This window comes from Micromys minutus (genome assembly GCF_963924665.1).
Source record: "Micromys minutus genome assembly, chromosome: 1".
Lineage (NCBI taxonomy): Eukaryota > Metazoa > Chordata > Mammalia > Rodentia > Muridae > Micromys > Micromys minutus.
In genome coordinates, this window is record NC_137969.1 from 53,929,156 (window position 1) to 53,942,807 (window position 13,652).

At 44.1% G+C, this 13,652-nt stretch overlaps 1 protein-coding gene across 1 annotated transcript in view; it reads left to right on the forward strand.

Annotated features, from left to right (window-relative positions):
* Nucleotides 1–8,474, forward strand: part of PROX1 (prospero homeobox 1) — a gene marked incomplete at its 3' end in the record, with an annotated part of 46,951 nt that extends 38,477 nt beyond the window's left edge. The window contains exon 5 of the mRNA XM_080934195.1: nucleotides 8,289–8,474. Coding sequence (XP_080790321.1) covers nucleotides 8,289–8,474 — 186 coding nt within the window. The remainder of the gene's footprint in view (nucleotides 1–8,288) is intronic.
* Nucleotides 8,475–13,652: the final 5,178 nt, after the last annotated feature.

Consider the following 13,652-nt stretch of genomic DNA (forward strand, 5'->3'; position numbering starts at 1 on the left):
GGGGCAGGACACAGGTCTTGTCTGGGAGTAAGATGCCACAAGCCCGGTGCACATCAGTGCAGGGGACACACAAAGGGACATGATTCCCTTCCGACAGCTTTTCTAAGGACCTTGCAGCTCTGTGTCCAATGAAGAGTGGCCATGAGGCCTGGGGTAAACCATCCCCCCAGTTCCTTCCTGGGGCCCAGAGTCTGTTCCCTCAACCCCCACAGGCCCTCCCACATTAATGTGACATTGTCTGGTGAGTGTAGGCCGGGAGCAGCTTCCACCAGCTGAACCCTCTGATCCCCAACTCGCTGGAGAGTCTGGCTTTGGGATTTTGGCAAGAAGGCCTATTGCCCATGGGGTCAGCATGAATAAAGATTTCTTTCTTCATTTCCTTTTTAAAAGTCAAACACCAACTGAAACTCTTCCCAAAGCACCCTCTGCCCTGCTTCTCTCTCTCTCTCTCTCTCTCTCCCTCCCTCCCTCCCTCCCTCCCTTTCTCCCTCCCTCTCTCTCTCTCTCTCTCTCTCTCTCTCTCTCTCTCTTTCTCTCTCTCTCTCTCAATTTCCAGAATGCCCGTTCGTGCGCGCGCGCGCGCACACACACACACACACACACACACACACAAAACCCCCTTTCTCTTAACATTTCCTCACCTGAGAAAACCTCCTCTGTGTAAAATTTGAACACCAAACCCATTCTAAGCTAGTCTTATCATTTTGAAAGTATGTTTGTCCAGCCCTGTAGTAGAAACAGACAGACTGTTTGAAGGCCACATACTTTTTAAACCTTGGTTGCAACACGTTTGCCCCATTTTGAAACTCTCTTTCTCAGCCTAGGAAAAGGAAAATCTATTTGACAAAGTGGCACTCTGGCCAGTTTATCTTGTAATATGGCTTTAGCTCACTGAGTCTATTGATTTTCTTAAATTAATGTTTACAGAATGCTACTGAATTTTGCTCAACAGAACATTGTTCTTTTGTAGCTTTGTTTTAAAATAAAAGGGGGTGGGGGGAAGGCGAGGGACAGACTATTGTGCCCATATGTTCTTTTGCTTAAACCAAGGAAACAGCCCCCTCCCCTGCCACATGTGTGTGTGTGTGTGTGTGTGTGTGTGTGTGTGTGTGTGTGTGGTTTTTTTCTTTTTAAATGTTTCCTACGAGTATTTATTCTTTAGATGTTTAAGTAGCTAAATGTGTAGTTAGGAAACAGGTTCACTCTTGGGGCCCCACATTACATGAGTATTAAACTAATTGAATTCTCCAAAGTGCCTGAAAGTTGAATGCCCCCTGCAGCATCAGAGAGGGAGGTTTTAGGTCTAATCTTAGCTGTTGTGAAAACCCCCCTTTAGTCTGCAGTAACTCTAGAGGATACCTCCTTCTGCACATGGGTAGAGAGAGCATTCAGAGCATCCTAATCAAATTTATGGGCCATTTGGTCCTTTGTTGAGAACTCAAAACAGTACAACTTACTCTTAGATCACAATGCTTGGTCTGTAAAGATGACTCAAAACTGGCCCTTCCCAAGGAAGAATGCACCTCCATTCAGCCCCTGGCACTATAGAAGGTGAGAGTTTTGAGTCCCGGTTATGAAATAAGCAAAATAAAACACAAAGCATCTTTCTCCACGTGTTGGTCCAGCCAATACTGTCACCTAAGCAGCCCCCAAACCAGGCTTTGCATATGCTTATTAACCACTGGGAGATGCTTTACCGGAGGCAGAACTCTGTTCTGGAGTTTCTGTTCACGATTTTACTTGGGCTTGCCTTCCCACACATTCCCTGAACAGAGAAGGTACTGGGAGAGACTCCCATGGTGCACTAATAGCATCCTGAGCCTAGTCTTCTGAAAGGCTCACACAGCTCAGCTCCATGGATGGATGTCGTCATGTGACCAAATGTCATAGGCCCATGATTTCCCTTTTCTGCTTGGTAGAGGTGTTACGGTGACCAAGACAGAGGTGAAGAGCTGCAATACTGTATCTGTATCTGCTCTGGCTGATCATGTCTGTGAAGAGCACAGCACCATCTGAGTTCACCCATCTGAGCCCACTCTTGAGCAGTTACGACACTGCTGTCAGGAGACAGGCCTCTCCTTGATCAATATTTACTCAACAAACAGCAGGGATGGGCAAGTTTGTTTAGAGGAATCATGTGCCCACCAGGGTGAATGGCTCAGGAAAGAACTTTAGTGTTTGTCTCTTTCATGGGACCTTTGTGTCCCAGGCATGCCTATGTGAGGGAGATAGATGTCCTTTCTCTTCTGAACTCTTCCAAAGACACTCAGAAGTCATCTGGGGAAAATGCCTTGGTGTCTCTGCTTAGTGAATTGTCCTGTTCATCCCTGTAGAGGATTTATAGTGTGTGCTTAGCTTTAAAGAACATTTTAGAGTCTAATTTTCTCAGCACACTTCTGTGTATGTTACACATGATAGAAAGGGACCAAGGATTAATTAAGAGTGAGTGTATCATTCACATATATTTGTGTGTGTGTGTATGGACACATACACTTACATGTGTGTATAAAATATATTAAAATATACAAATATATAAAGCTCAAACACCCCAAAAGGCTCTGCAGATTTTCAGAGCTGCCTAGCCAGCCCTGAGCCTCCGATGTATTTAACTGTCCTCTTAATACGAATTCAGCTGAAGTTGAGACCACTTTTCTTTCAGCTTGTGACTGTTTGCCAGCTCCAGTCCCTGTGACTTGGAGGCATCTGTGGCTAGTTTGAGGGGTTTTGTTTCAGTCAATGGGGAGGGTCTGGGGATGCTGGGGGTGGGGGAGTTATTTATTTGATTTGGTGAGTCCCGGAGTTGTAAAAAAGCTGTCTGAAATATTCATGCAGAACGGTCTGAGAAGCCGGTTTCTGTTTTATTTACTGCACAGTAGAACAGCCACAGCGGATTAGTTCTACAATACCCGTAACAAAAGCCCAACAGCTGATGCATGTGATGTTAGGAGGTGACAAAACAGTTAAAGTATGCTGCTGGCTACGGGCAAGCCGTCAGCAGATGCAGACAAAAGACCTGTGACAAGAATAACTCTCTCCAAGGCGAGCAGTGAAGAGTATCCAAAATGCCAGCACCCTTTTCTCCTTGACATTGTCTTCTCGAAGTCAGCATTTTATTGCCCTTTTATAGTATTAAAGAAAAAAAGTGGGGAAGGAAGAAGAAAGGAAACCCACACACGAATGGATTCACCAAAACACAAGCAGGGCTCTCTATTCTTCCCTCTCAGTCTCTCCTATCCTTCTTACACATGCCTTCCTGTTTCTTATGTTAAAGTGTGTGTGGGGAGGGGGGTGGATTAGCTTAAAAGGTAAAGTGTCAAGAACATCTTCCTTACTAAGATTGGAATCTACTGAAAGGCTGAAATGGCCATTGGGTGGTGGTTCTTGGGGACGGGCTGTAGGGGAGGGAGCAATGCTTGGCTGTTTTCTATCCATTCTGGTGAAGATAATTCCATTGGTGAGCTGAGGCCAGTGGGCTAGTTTTTAAGGGGGATCAAGGGTGGAGGAGTGTCCACAGGAATCTGAGCAAAGGGCAGGGTTGTAGTGCCCCCCCCATCCCGCAAGAGGCCAGTGAATGAACTGAAGGATGGTTCAGAGGTGTGAAAAACCAGCTTCTCTGCCTCCAGAAAATAGGAGAGACTGTCTTCTTTTTAACCTTTGTAATCCCCCCTCTATTCTCTGTGACATTCATTCAGCTGCCAAGAGCGTTTGGCAAGGTTTGGGCCAGCGAGCACACTTCCAGTGACCGCTAACCTTGGTATGTCCTGACACTTATGATGAGTGTCTGCAGGACACAGAAGGCAGGCAGCTTGCTATGTCAGGCTTTCATTATGGACTGCAGAGACTGGGGACAGCCAGTTTAATAAAACAAATCATCCTTGAAGGTAAAGCAACTGGGAAGAGGAGGAGGAAGACAGGAGGGGGATGTCTTTGCCACTCAACCCTATGGAGTGGTGGCAGCAAAACATCCCCCCACCCAGCCCACTGCATGTGTGTGCTACCCAGCTGTGGACTAAACAGATGTGAACTCCTTTCTTCCATCCTCCGGAAGCCCACAAGCCACTGGCTCGCTCTGATCAATAAGCAAGAGCAAAGAATCAGGATGAAGCTGGTAGATGCTTGTTGGCCACCTCCCTTTAGAGTGGCCAGTGCGTTCAAGTGCCTCATTGTGAGTCTGTTTTCTAAATGTCAAGGCAAGACTATTTGGGGTGAGGCTCCTAGGCTGGGATGCCTTTGTATCTGAGCAAAGTTTCCACTGTCCCCTCCTGAAGAACTTTCAGCCAGGCAGCTCCCACAATAGCCTCCTAGGTCTGCCAAAGACTTTGGAAGCCTTTTGTTTTTCCCCTGTGGCATGTCCAAAGGCCTGGCCTCCCCCCTCCCCCGCCCCAGCAGCCTGCATTGTCTTGCATTCCAGTCTCTTGATTGACTGTTGCACCTGATGCTGAGGAGACTCGAGGGTTCACTGTAGAGATTGTTGGGTTCTATTAAAAGAAACCCAGATAAGGGATTACTTGTCACTAAGGGCTTTTCTGCAGATGTTTATTAGTGATTGGAAAGCCATTAGGTGTGAGGAGATGCTTAAAATATGGGCCATATTATAGTCCTAATTCTGAACCCCAGTGCCTCCCAAACATCAGGAAGATGCCACCTTCCTCTGGTAGAGGAAGGTGGAGATAGGTTCTGAGTAGAGCCCAGGCTTGATGTTTTTGTGTGTGAGATCTCTACCTGTGGGTGGAATACCTCAGCATTCTCTCAGAATAGCCATTGTTACCCCACACACTATCTCCAGAGCTACCATCAAGAGAGGAGTTGCTTCAGCATCAGAGGACCCCCAAGAACCCTTTTACCCCACACTGCCCTGAGTGTGCACCGCCCAGGGCGAGCAATAAATTAGCAAGCTACTTCATTTTGCAGAGAGGACCCCTCCAATAACCAAACCAGCAGCCAGTAACTCTCTTAACCCTTTTCTATTTACATTAACATTGCTGGCTCCTTGCACATGGTTTTCCTCAGCTATAGAGACATTGCTGGTCAGGAATTTGTGACCTCACATGAGTCAATTGCCTTTATAAGAGCATTGAAGCCTGGGGCACACGTCTGTCCTCATAGCACCCAGGAAGCTAGAGGCAGGAGGATCACAAGTCAAGGTAATCTTCTCTGACTACATGCTGAGTTCAAGGTCAGCCAGAGCCACATGAGACCCTGGGTTAAAAAGAAAGGAAGGAAGGAAGGACTGAAGGAAAGAAGGAAGGAAGGAAGAAAAGAGAAAAGAAAAAATATAAACTAAAACTAAATAAGTAATGGAAAAGTATATGAAGAAGACCAGCATGTTTTATCAGAAAGATGTCTTAGTTCTCTGGCATTTTTATTTCATGCTTTTGGCATTTCTTCATCTCATAGGTTTTCCACCCATAAAATAGTGTTTTCTGAGATCCGTGTTACTTGAAACTATAACTTTTCGTGAATTTGTCTCTTTGGGTTTTTTGTTTGTTTTGTTTTGTTGTAGCAGCACTGGTACTGAGGATCAAAGCCAGGGCCTCATACACGCTAGGCAAATACCATGCCACTGAGCTACACCCAGCTCTGGGCTTTCTTTCCTCAAAGCCTTGAGGAAAAATATCAGTAGACTACAGAGCATTATGGGATGGAATGGAGGGGGAAGGTCTCCTCATTAGTGACAGCAGTGTCTGTGGAATAGTAAAAGGCCTCCTGTGAAACATGTAGGTGACACAGAATAAAGACCTGGGCTCCCTCACTAAGACACTTGGTGATGAGGACAGGACACTGGAACCAGCTGCAAGAAGGTGAAAAGCCAGACACAGTATAAAAGCTGTCACAGGGCATCTGGCAATGGTGACCTCAAGAAATCAACATTTAAAACAAGACAAGACCCATTCAGGCTCATGGCCTCTGAGAACTGAAGTAGAGATCTGGCACAATTCCTCAAGTCCCTCTGTCCTCAGTAAGGTCCTACGTTCCCCTCCCCCCCTCCAGAGCTCCTGCCACTGTAGAGTTATCTAGACAATGCTGCTCCTGACACTTTCCACAACGCTCTTCTCCCTGGCCCTGGCTGCCTGTGCAAAGGCAGGGTGGGGGTTGGACATGTCCTTGGAGTGGGAGGGGCATCTGGTTTACCCACTCATTCTAGTCCTCACACCTGTGCCTTTCAGGACTCTGTCTCCTGCAGCTCTAGGTTTGTTATTAGAGGAGGAGGAGTCTCCATGGAGGTACTGTTGCCAGCAGCCAGCGAGAGCACACAGTTTGTACCGCTGATCTTTGTATGTCTTGCCTCCGGCTGCAGACCTATGCCCAGCCGCATGGCCTCTCTCCACAAGGCCCATTTGCTGTGACTTGTCATTGGGTAGGAACAGGATGCGCCCTCCAGGAAATCCCCATGCATGCAAGTGCTTCCTTAGAATTTATGTAGCTTCTTGGCAGACTAGTGTTTGTGCGGCCAGGGAGAAGGGGCCCTTGCTGCGCTTCAGGTCGGCTCTGAGCTCAGTCTTAACAGGCCAACATAAATGCTTTGGGGAGAGATTGCTTAATACTCTCCTCTTTATTTCTGAGACAGGGTCTCAGTGTAGCCCTGGCTGGCCGGGCTCAGAGATCCAGGTGCTTAGACTGAAGATGTGGGCCATTGTGCCTGTTCTAGACTCTAAGTTGGGGCCTTGCTCTACCCTGCCTTTCCTTTCCTTTCATTTCTTTCCCTTCCCTTCTCTTCCCTCTCCTTTCCTCCCCTCCCCTTCACCTCCCTTCTCTTCCCTTCCCTTTCCTCCCTTCCCCTCCCCTCCCCTCCGGTTCCTTTCCTTTCCTTTTCTTTCCTTTCCTTTCCTTTCCTTATCTCCCTGGAAAGTTACTAAATTTCCCTAATGAACAATTGTCTAGCTATTGGAAGAAGTAAGCAGTTCAGGGACAGCAACAAATGATTGTTTAAATTTTCTATGTTGCCTACCGTTCTTTCATGTGTATATGTGTATGTGTCCACTACATTTGTTGAGAAAAGGCCAAGAGGAAGGTGCTGTACTTGTTCTTGGACAATAATCTCCCTGTTGCTTCCATAACTGGCATTTCTAAACTGCAGAGAAGGTCTTTCATGTTATATCTGTGAGAATAGATGTGTCTACACATACACTCCCATGGATTTACGTCCTCATACATCTGAACTGAATGTAAGAGTAAAATCTCACTAATGTGTTCTGGGAAAAATGATTAATTTGTGCGATTACTTTATGAATCTATCATGCTGAAGTGAGCTCAAATAGGCCACACTTTACTGTGAGTTAGTTTTAAAGAATACTAAGTATTCTTCTCACAGTCAAAAGGTTACACTATTTAATCGACAAGGAAATACAGACAGACAGACAGGCAGTTCACATACATCCATTGCTATGGAAGGGAGAGCTTGACAAATAGAAATTCTGAAAGGATTATTTGGGGAGTAATAATCTTGGAGTAGAATGGCTTTGAACAATGGTCCTTCTGGTTTTCCCATGCCTATGCTTTTTTGAGGTATCATTGAGACAATAACACCTTACACAGAGGTTGGAAGAATGGAGCGGCATTCACTGTGTAATGTAGCATGGTACCCAACACAGTAAACACTCAGTAAGTGTTAGCATTTGTAACAATGGTCAATTACACAAACCACTGTCTAAGGAACTATTCTAAAGATGCAGAAAGATGTAGTAATTCAGGGTTCAGCTTGAGTTTCCTGACTTGGGATTTTATGCTGTTATCTAACCCCTTTATAGCACTGAGCACTTTAGTAAACAATTGCGCGTCCAGGCAACAGTTCTATGATACAAACAGGAAACCGATTTAAAAGTTTCTTCATTGAAGTTAGAGATTTAGTTTATGTAAAAGCTCAACATGTACTATTCTATTCTGAGAATACATTATCTTTTCATCATGGAAGTCAAAAGGAGGGAGGAATCAAGGTATGAAAAAAGGAGTTGGCAAGTTCCTTCTAGAATGGACCTACTTAGCCACGTGAGGGTGTGGGTCTCTTTTTCTCTACTGCGGCATTTCACGGTGAAGCCTGGTCGTTGGCGGGTCCCGCGTATCCTCTGCGCATGTCTCCTCCAAAACCCACGAGGCAGCCGCCGTCCATCACAATGCTGCTAAATATATAACAGCTCCACACAAGAGAATAGAGGCCGGCCATTTTTAGAAAATGCAGGTGCCGCCTAAAGCCCCCTTCTGAGAGTGTGGACTTAGCTCAGTTTCCTTTGAAGAGCTACAGACTTGAAACCGAAAACTTTATTAATACCGTTGTCTCCTTGTATCAGCAGGTTCCAGAGAGATTCCTGGAAGTTGCGCAGATCACGTTACGGGAGTTTTTCAATGCCATCATCGCGGGCAAAGATGTTGACCCTTCCTGGAAGAAGGCCATTTACAAGGTCATCTGCAAGCTGGATAGTGAAGTTCCTGAGATTTTCAAATCCCCTAACTGCCTACAAGAGCTCCTTCACGAGTAGAGACAGCAACGCTCTTTTGAATGTATGGATAGAAGTCCCCCCTTGGATGTCCAACTAGTCTGTGTCTAGATTTTGGTTTTATATATTTGTGTGGGGGAGGCATGGATACGTTGTGATGTCAGCTGGTGGGTCCTGTTCATCCTTTTTGGTTCCTTTTATTTTCCTCTCATCACAGGGGATGAATATTTTCCTTCTACACCTTTAGTTTACTTTTGCCCAAGGCCCTTAATATTTGGAGGTTTAAGGTAGGGTTGGTTTTCAGGAGAAAGGAATGTCAGCCTGTGTAAAGTGTCTAAGCTGGTGACCGACACAGCTCACACACATACCCTGAGCTGTGTCTCCGTAGGATTAAGAAGTTCTGCAAGCACCCAAGGAAAGCGTGTCACACACTGGAATACCTTGTTTGCTTTGAGCCTGATAAGTAACCTTTCCTTACACACTTAAACCAATGCCCTCAGCAGCTGGGTAGCTCACATCTCAAAAGTACCCTCAAAGGACTGATATTTAGACAGATCGTCACCAAGTCCTTTGTAAGAGAAATGGTATAAATCTCCAGACCCAATTCCATACAAAATCGACTCTTCCTGAGTCAAAGCTGGGAATATACGCAGGCTGACCTGCCGTCTCTGGGAACTTTAGGACAGGCTCCTGGTGAGGTGTGAGCTCGGCCATGTGGACTTAGAAGAAACCCCGTGCTTTGTCCCTAGTCACTATTTACTTTGCTTCAGATATTAAAGGGCACGTACTTTTCAAATGTATCCTTTGCTTGACTCTCTATATATGCTTAGCATTGCTGCTGTTGCTGTTTGACCCTCTTTCTCCTCCTAAAACACTAATTTCTGGATGCCTTTCTACAGTAAGGAATTAAGAAATCTCACTGACCATGAAACCCTTCCCTACTCTTGGAGCACGCTGGCTGCTGCTAGTGGACCCGACCTTTACTTCCTGTGAGGACATCACCCAGGAATGGCTCATTTGCATATGGGTATGGAGGGTGGCTGTCTGTCTCTTCCCTCTGGGGTGTAATCTCTTAAAGCAGCTGACCACATCTCTTCTACTATGGAAGCTAATCCTGACCCAAGTGTGTACAATAGGTTAGTTTGGTGTTACCCAAGAGGTCACAGTTCCAGCATACTGAGAAAGCTAGCTGCTCTTTCTCCCATTCTCAGATGGCTCTTCCCAACCCCCCAGGTTTCTGATGATGTATCACCTCCTACACTGGCATTTAAAATGCTAAATATCACTCACACTTGTTTTCTTAGGTGGATTTTTGTGTGCGGGTGCAGTAAACAGCACTGTGCAGTCTAATGTGTGGTCCAGGACCCTGCTTTCCCTCAGATAATCTGATGTGCACACTAAAAAATGGCACAGCAACAGATCTGGTATTTAAAACGTCAAAGGCAGAAGTGCTATTTTCCCTTAATTTCTTAAAAGTAAAAATCAGCGTTTGACTTTGTAGGACTCAGGTCAGCCCTTGTGACTGTCTAGCTGGCTGCAACGCTGTAATTCAACATCATTTATAAATTCTGCTGATGGGCAGGGATGTATGAACACAATTATTGTCAGCACAAAGCCTTAAAACCTGCTGACTTCAAGCTAAACAGTGAAGCCCTGCGAGGCCCAGCATCTTTTGGGAGACCAGAAGGCCCCAGCGATACGAACAGAGCATGGATTAGCATGCTCAACATAGTCTACTCACTGCAGTGGCATTCCTACTGCTCACCCACCTACTCGTGAATAGATTATTGTTAGAGTGTATTTGTTATTTTCCTGGCTGTCTTTAAAACAAACACAGACAAACAAACAAAAAGGCCAGGTAGTCGATCATACCAATGAGAGAAATGTTAAAAATAAAACAGAAGAACCAGTCAGTACACATTATGAGAGTCTTTGACATGTTCTGTTTGGAAGCCTGGGGCACACTGTGGTTCCTGCAAGGTTCCAGTAGGGCCCTGGCTGTTCTGAGTCACATGCCCATCAGATCTGTCCCCTGTCACCCTTTGTGAGGTCAAAGGCAAAGCTGCAGTGTAGTCACCTGGAAAGACAGATTGCTAGGTATCTTTATAATCTGGGGCAAATGATTATTAATTCTAGGCTCAATCTCGATTTTTAAAATCTTGTTTTCTTCTGCCTCTCTGACTTAAATAGACAAATTTAGCAAAAAAAAAAAAAAAAAGTTCCCCTAGCTCTCTAGACTCCCATCTTGGTGTTCTCTGAGGCCGGAGATGGTCTTCCTCTGTCACATGAGGACAGACAGCCAATAGCCAGAAGCACTGAGGGAGTTGCTACTGGTGCAGCCGCTGGAACATTCATCTCCCAGTCAGATGGAAAGTGGCTCTCAGTATTCCTACCAATCAGTTAGTTCTTAAATAAAACAAAAAACACCAGACAAACAAAATTACCTAGTATTGTCCACACCTTAATTCAGTTCTCACCAAGTGAGAAACCGAAAGTTAACTTCTCACAGTGGGGACGTGGGGACCAGTTCTGAATTCTGGGTTGCAATTCCACATGGCCATTTCTCTTATGCCGACCCTGTATTATTTTTGTGTGTACACTCAAAGTGATAGTCTGTGCCTAGATCTAAACTATACCGGTGTGGGGATTTGAAAAAAAAATCCTTCGAAATACCAGTTCTTTCCCCCCACAAGTACAAATGTCCTTGTGCCTTCTGTGGCTTTCTGTCTCTCTCTCTCTCTCTCTCTCTCTCTCTCTCTTTCTTTTTTTTTTTTTACTTTATTTCCAACTACAGCTGCAATAAACACTATTTTTTCCGGCTGTTTGACATGATGTTAGTAGCTATGCATATTTTGCATCTTTTTAAAACAAAGCGGGAGAATAATGTTTTTGAAGAAGAGAAATTTTTAGAACCGTTTGATACACCGCAAATTATTTTTGTTTTCCTCAATTGTCTGAGCAGCATTCGAGTTTTGGAGATTCTTGTAGAAGCCGATTTTTTTTTTTTTTTTTTTTGTAACTGTGGTGTGGCTCTCGTGTATTATTAGCCTAATGAGAAGCACTATAGAAGCAATATTTCATACCATGTGCAATGTGTGTGCAGAAGTGTGGGCGTGAGCACACAGGCACACACATGTAAAAATATACATATGTATGCGTGTGAAGTGGAAAGCTTACTTTTCTTACCTAGACTTAAGAACTTATTTTAGGCATTTGTTATGTTTTGTGAAAAGAATGTTCTATTTGCAACAACACAACACTTACTGTCTCTCTGGCTGTTCAATGGAGGTGTTTTGCATTAAATGGTAAAATTACGTGGAAGATGTTAGGATTCTAGTAATTATTTCAGTGAACTCTCACCCCGTATTCCAGAAGTTTGCTTTGTGCCTCTGAGTGTTACTTAATTGAAGTATTTTATGTTTGGAGAACCCTTGTTACTGTGCTAGGAATATGGGTGAATATCATTTAAAAATATTAAAAACATCAAAACAAAAACACTAAAGCAAAGGGGAACTTTTATAAGGAAATGTAAATATTTAACCTCATGGCCGTTGTTACGTAAGACATGAGATCTTAATAGCTGCAGTCTCAGAGCATCTGTCGAATTTATTAGGGATACTACAATGACTGTACAGTTGGAAGCATTCTCAGAAGTCCTGCTCTCTACTTGCAAGAGATAACAGTCTCTCTCCATCAGAGGTCAAGGGCAAGGGTACAGGCGTCTCTGTAAATCTGACATTTCTTTTCTGTGTACATGAAGACATTTAGTAAGTAATCCCCTATGTCCCCACACACATGCAGATTGATATCAGATTAATATCAATCACTTAGTTAAAGAGTTCTGACGGGGAGGGGGAGTTAACCATAGAGTGCTCCTCAAAAGCAACCATAAATTAATCAAAGCAAGAGTGGTTTACAGATACTCCCCGCCAAAGCAGAGATGTGTGTAAGGATGTGAACAACCTCTTTGCCGTGTGTATTATAGAGAATTCATTGGTGTGAGCAGCACAACCGTTTTCTCCTGGTGTAAACTCTGTGTCTGCAGATGACAGTGTGTGGATTGAAGGCTCCCCCTCGGAAAGTGTAAGGGTTGGTTTGTGTCGCTACATCACGCTTACACGACAGGAGGCTCAGCTTTGCCTCTGTGGAGCTGTTGCTTTTAAACCGTCTGAAAACCTGAAGCAAGGATGTTCCCCTTCAGAGCCGGGGTCCAAACCTGTGTTTAATCTTTGCACCCTTCTGAGTGCACCTTCTAAGACTGAGTGGAAGCATGTGGGCTTTGGGTCTTTTCAACTGAGCTCTCTCTCAAATCAGACACCCCCTAATGTGCAGACATGTGAGCGAGCAGGCGAATGGTTGGCCTGCCTTTGTGAAAATGAATTCACTAGATTAAAAAACAAAAACAAAAAAACCAATCCTCTGCATATGGGGGTGGAGGGGACAAGGCATTTTAAGGTTGTATATTGCCACTTCTAATTTAGGAAAAATTGATTTATTTGGAGTTGGTTTCAGCTCTCTAGAAGGGTCAAAGGTCACAGCTTCCCCCATCATTGTCCCAACCATTTCTCATCTGTATATAGTATAAACCGTGACAAACACTGCCTTTATATTATTTAGCAATATGTTGTAAATAGCATTATGAAGCTCTTTTTTTGTAATGAAGACCCTCTGATTTGAATATCACACAATGACTGAACTGATAAAGTCAATTTTTGATTTTTTTTTTTAGCTAGAGGCAATTTCGATTGTGCATTTTTGTTATTGTCTGTTGTTCTGAAGACTGCATAATTTATTGGTTTAATTTATCCTAATTTATTTGATGAAGGTGTACAATTTTGTATTACCAAGGATGTACTGTAATATTAATCAGGAGGATTAAAAACAGTGAGACTCCCTGTCCGTATTCAAAGAACACAACAAGGTGCCGTAGACAATTGATCTTAAAGTAAAAAGTAAGATGATTTAGTTTGGCAGCTACTAAATTTTAAAACAAGTTAAAAAAAAAAAAACTAAAGGACAATGTTGTCATGGGGGGCGGGGAGGGTTTCCGTTGTGTGTTTTAAGCTTTTCTATATTCTCCGAACTTTGACCGTTTGCTTTGTACCACTAAAGGGTGCAGTACTCCAACTGCCTTGTGTGCCTTCCATCTTCTCCTAAACTGAATGTATGTGCAGTATATATGCAAGCTTGTGCAAAATAAAATATACATTACAAGCTCAT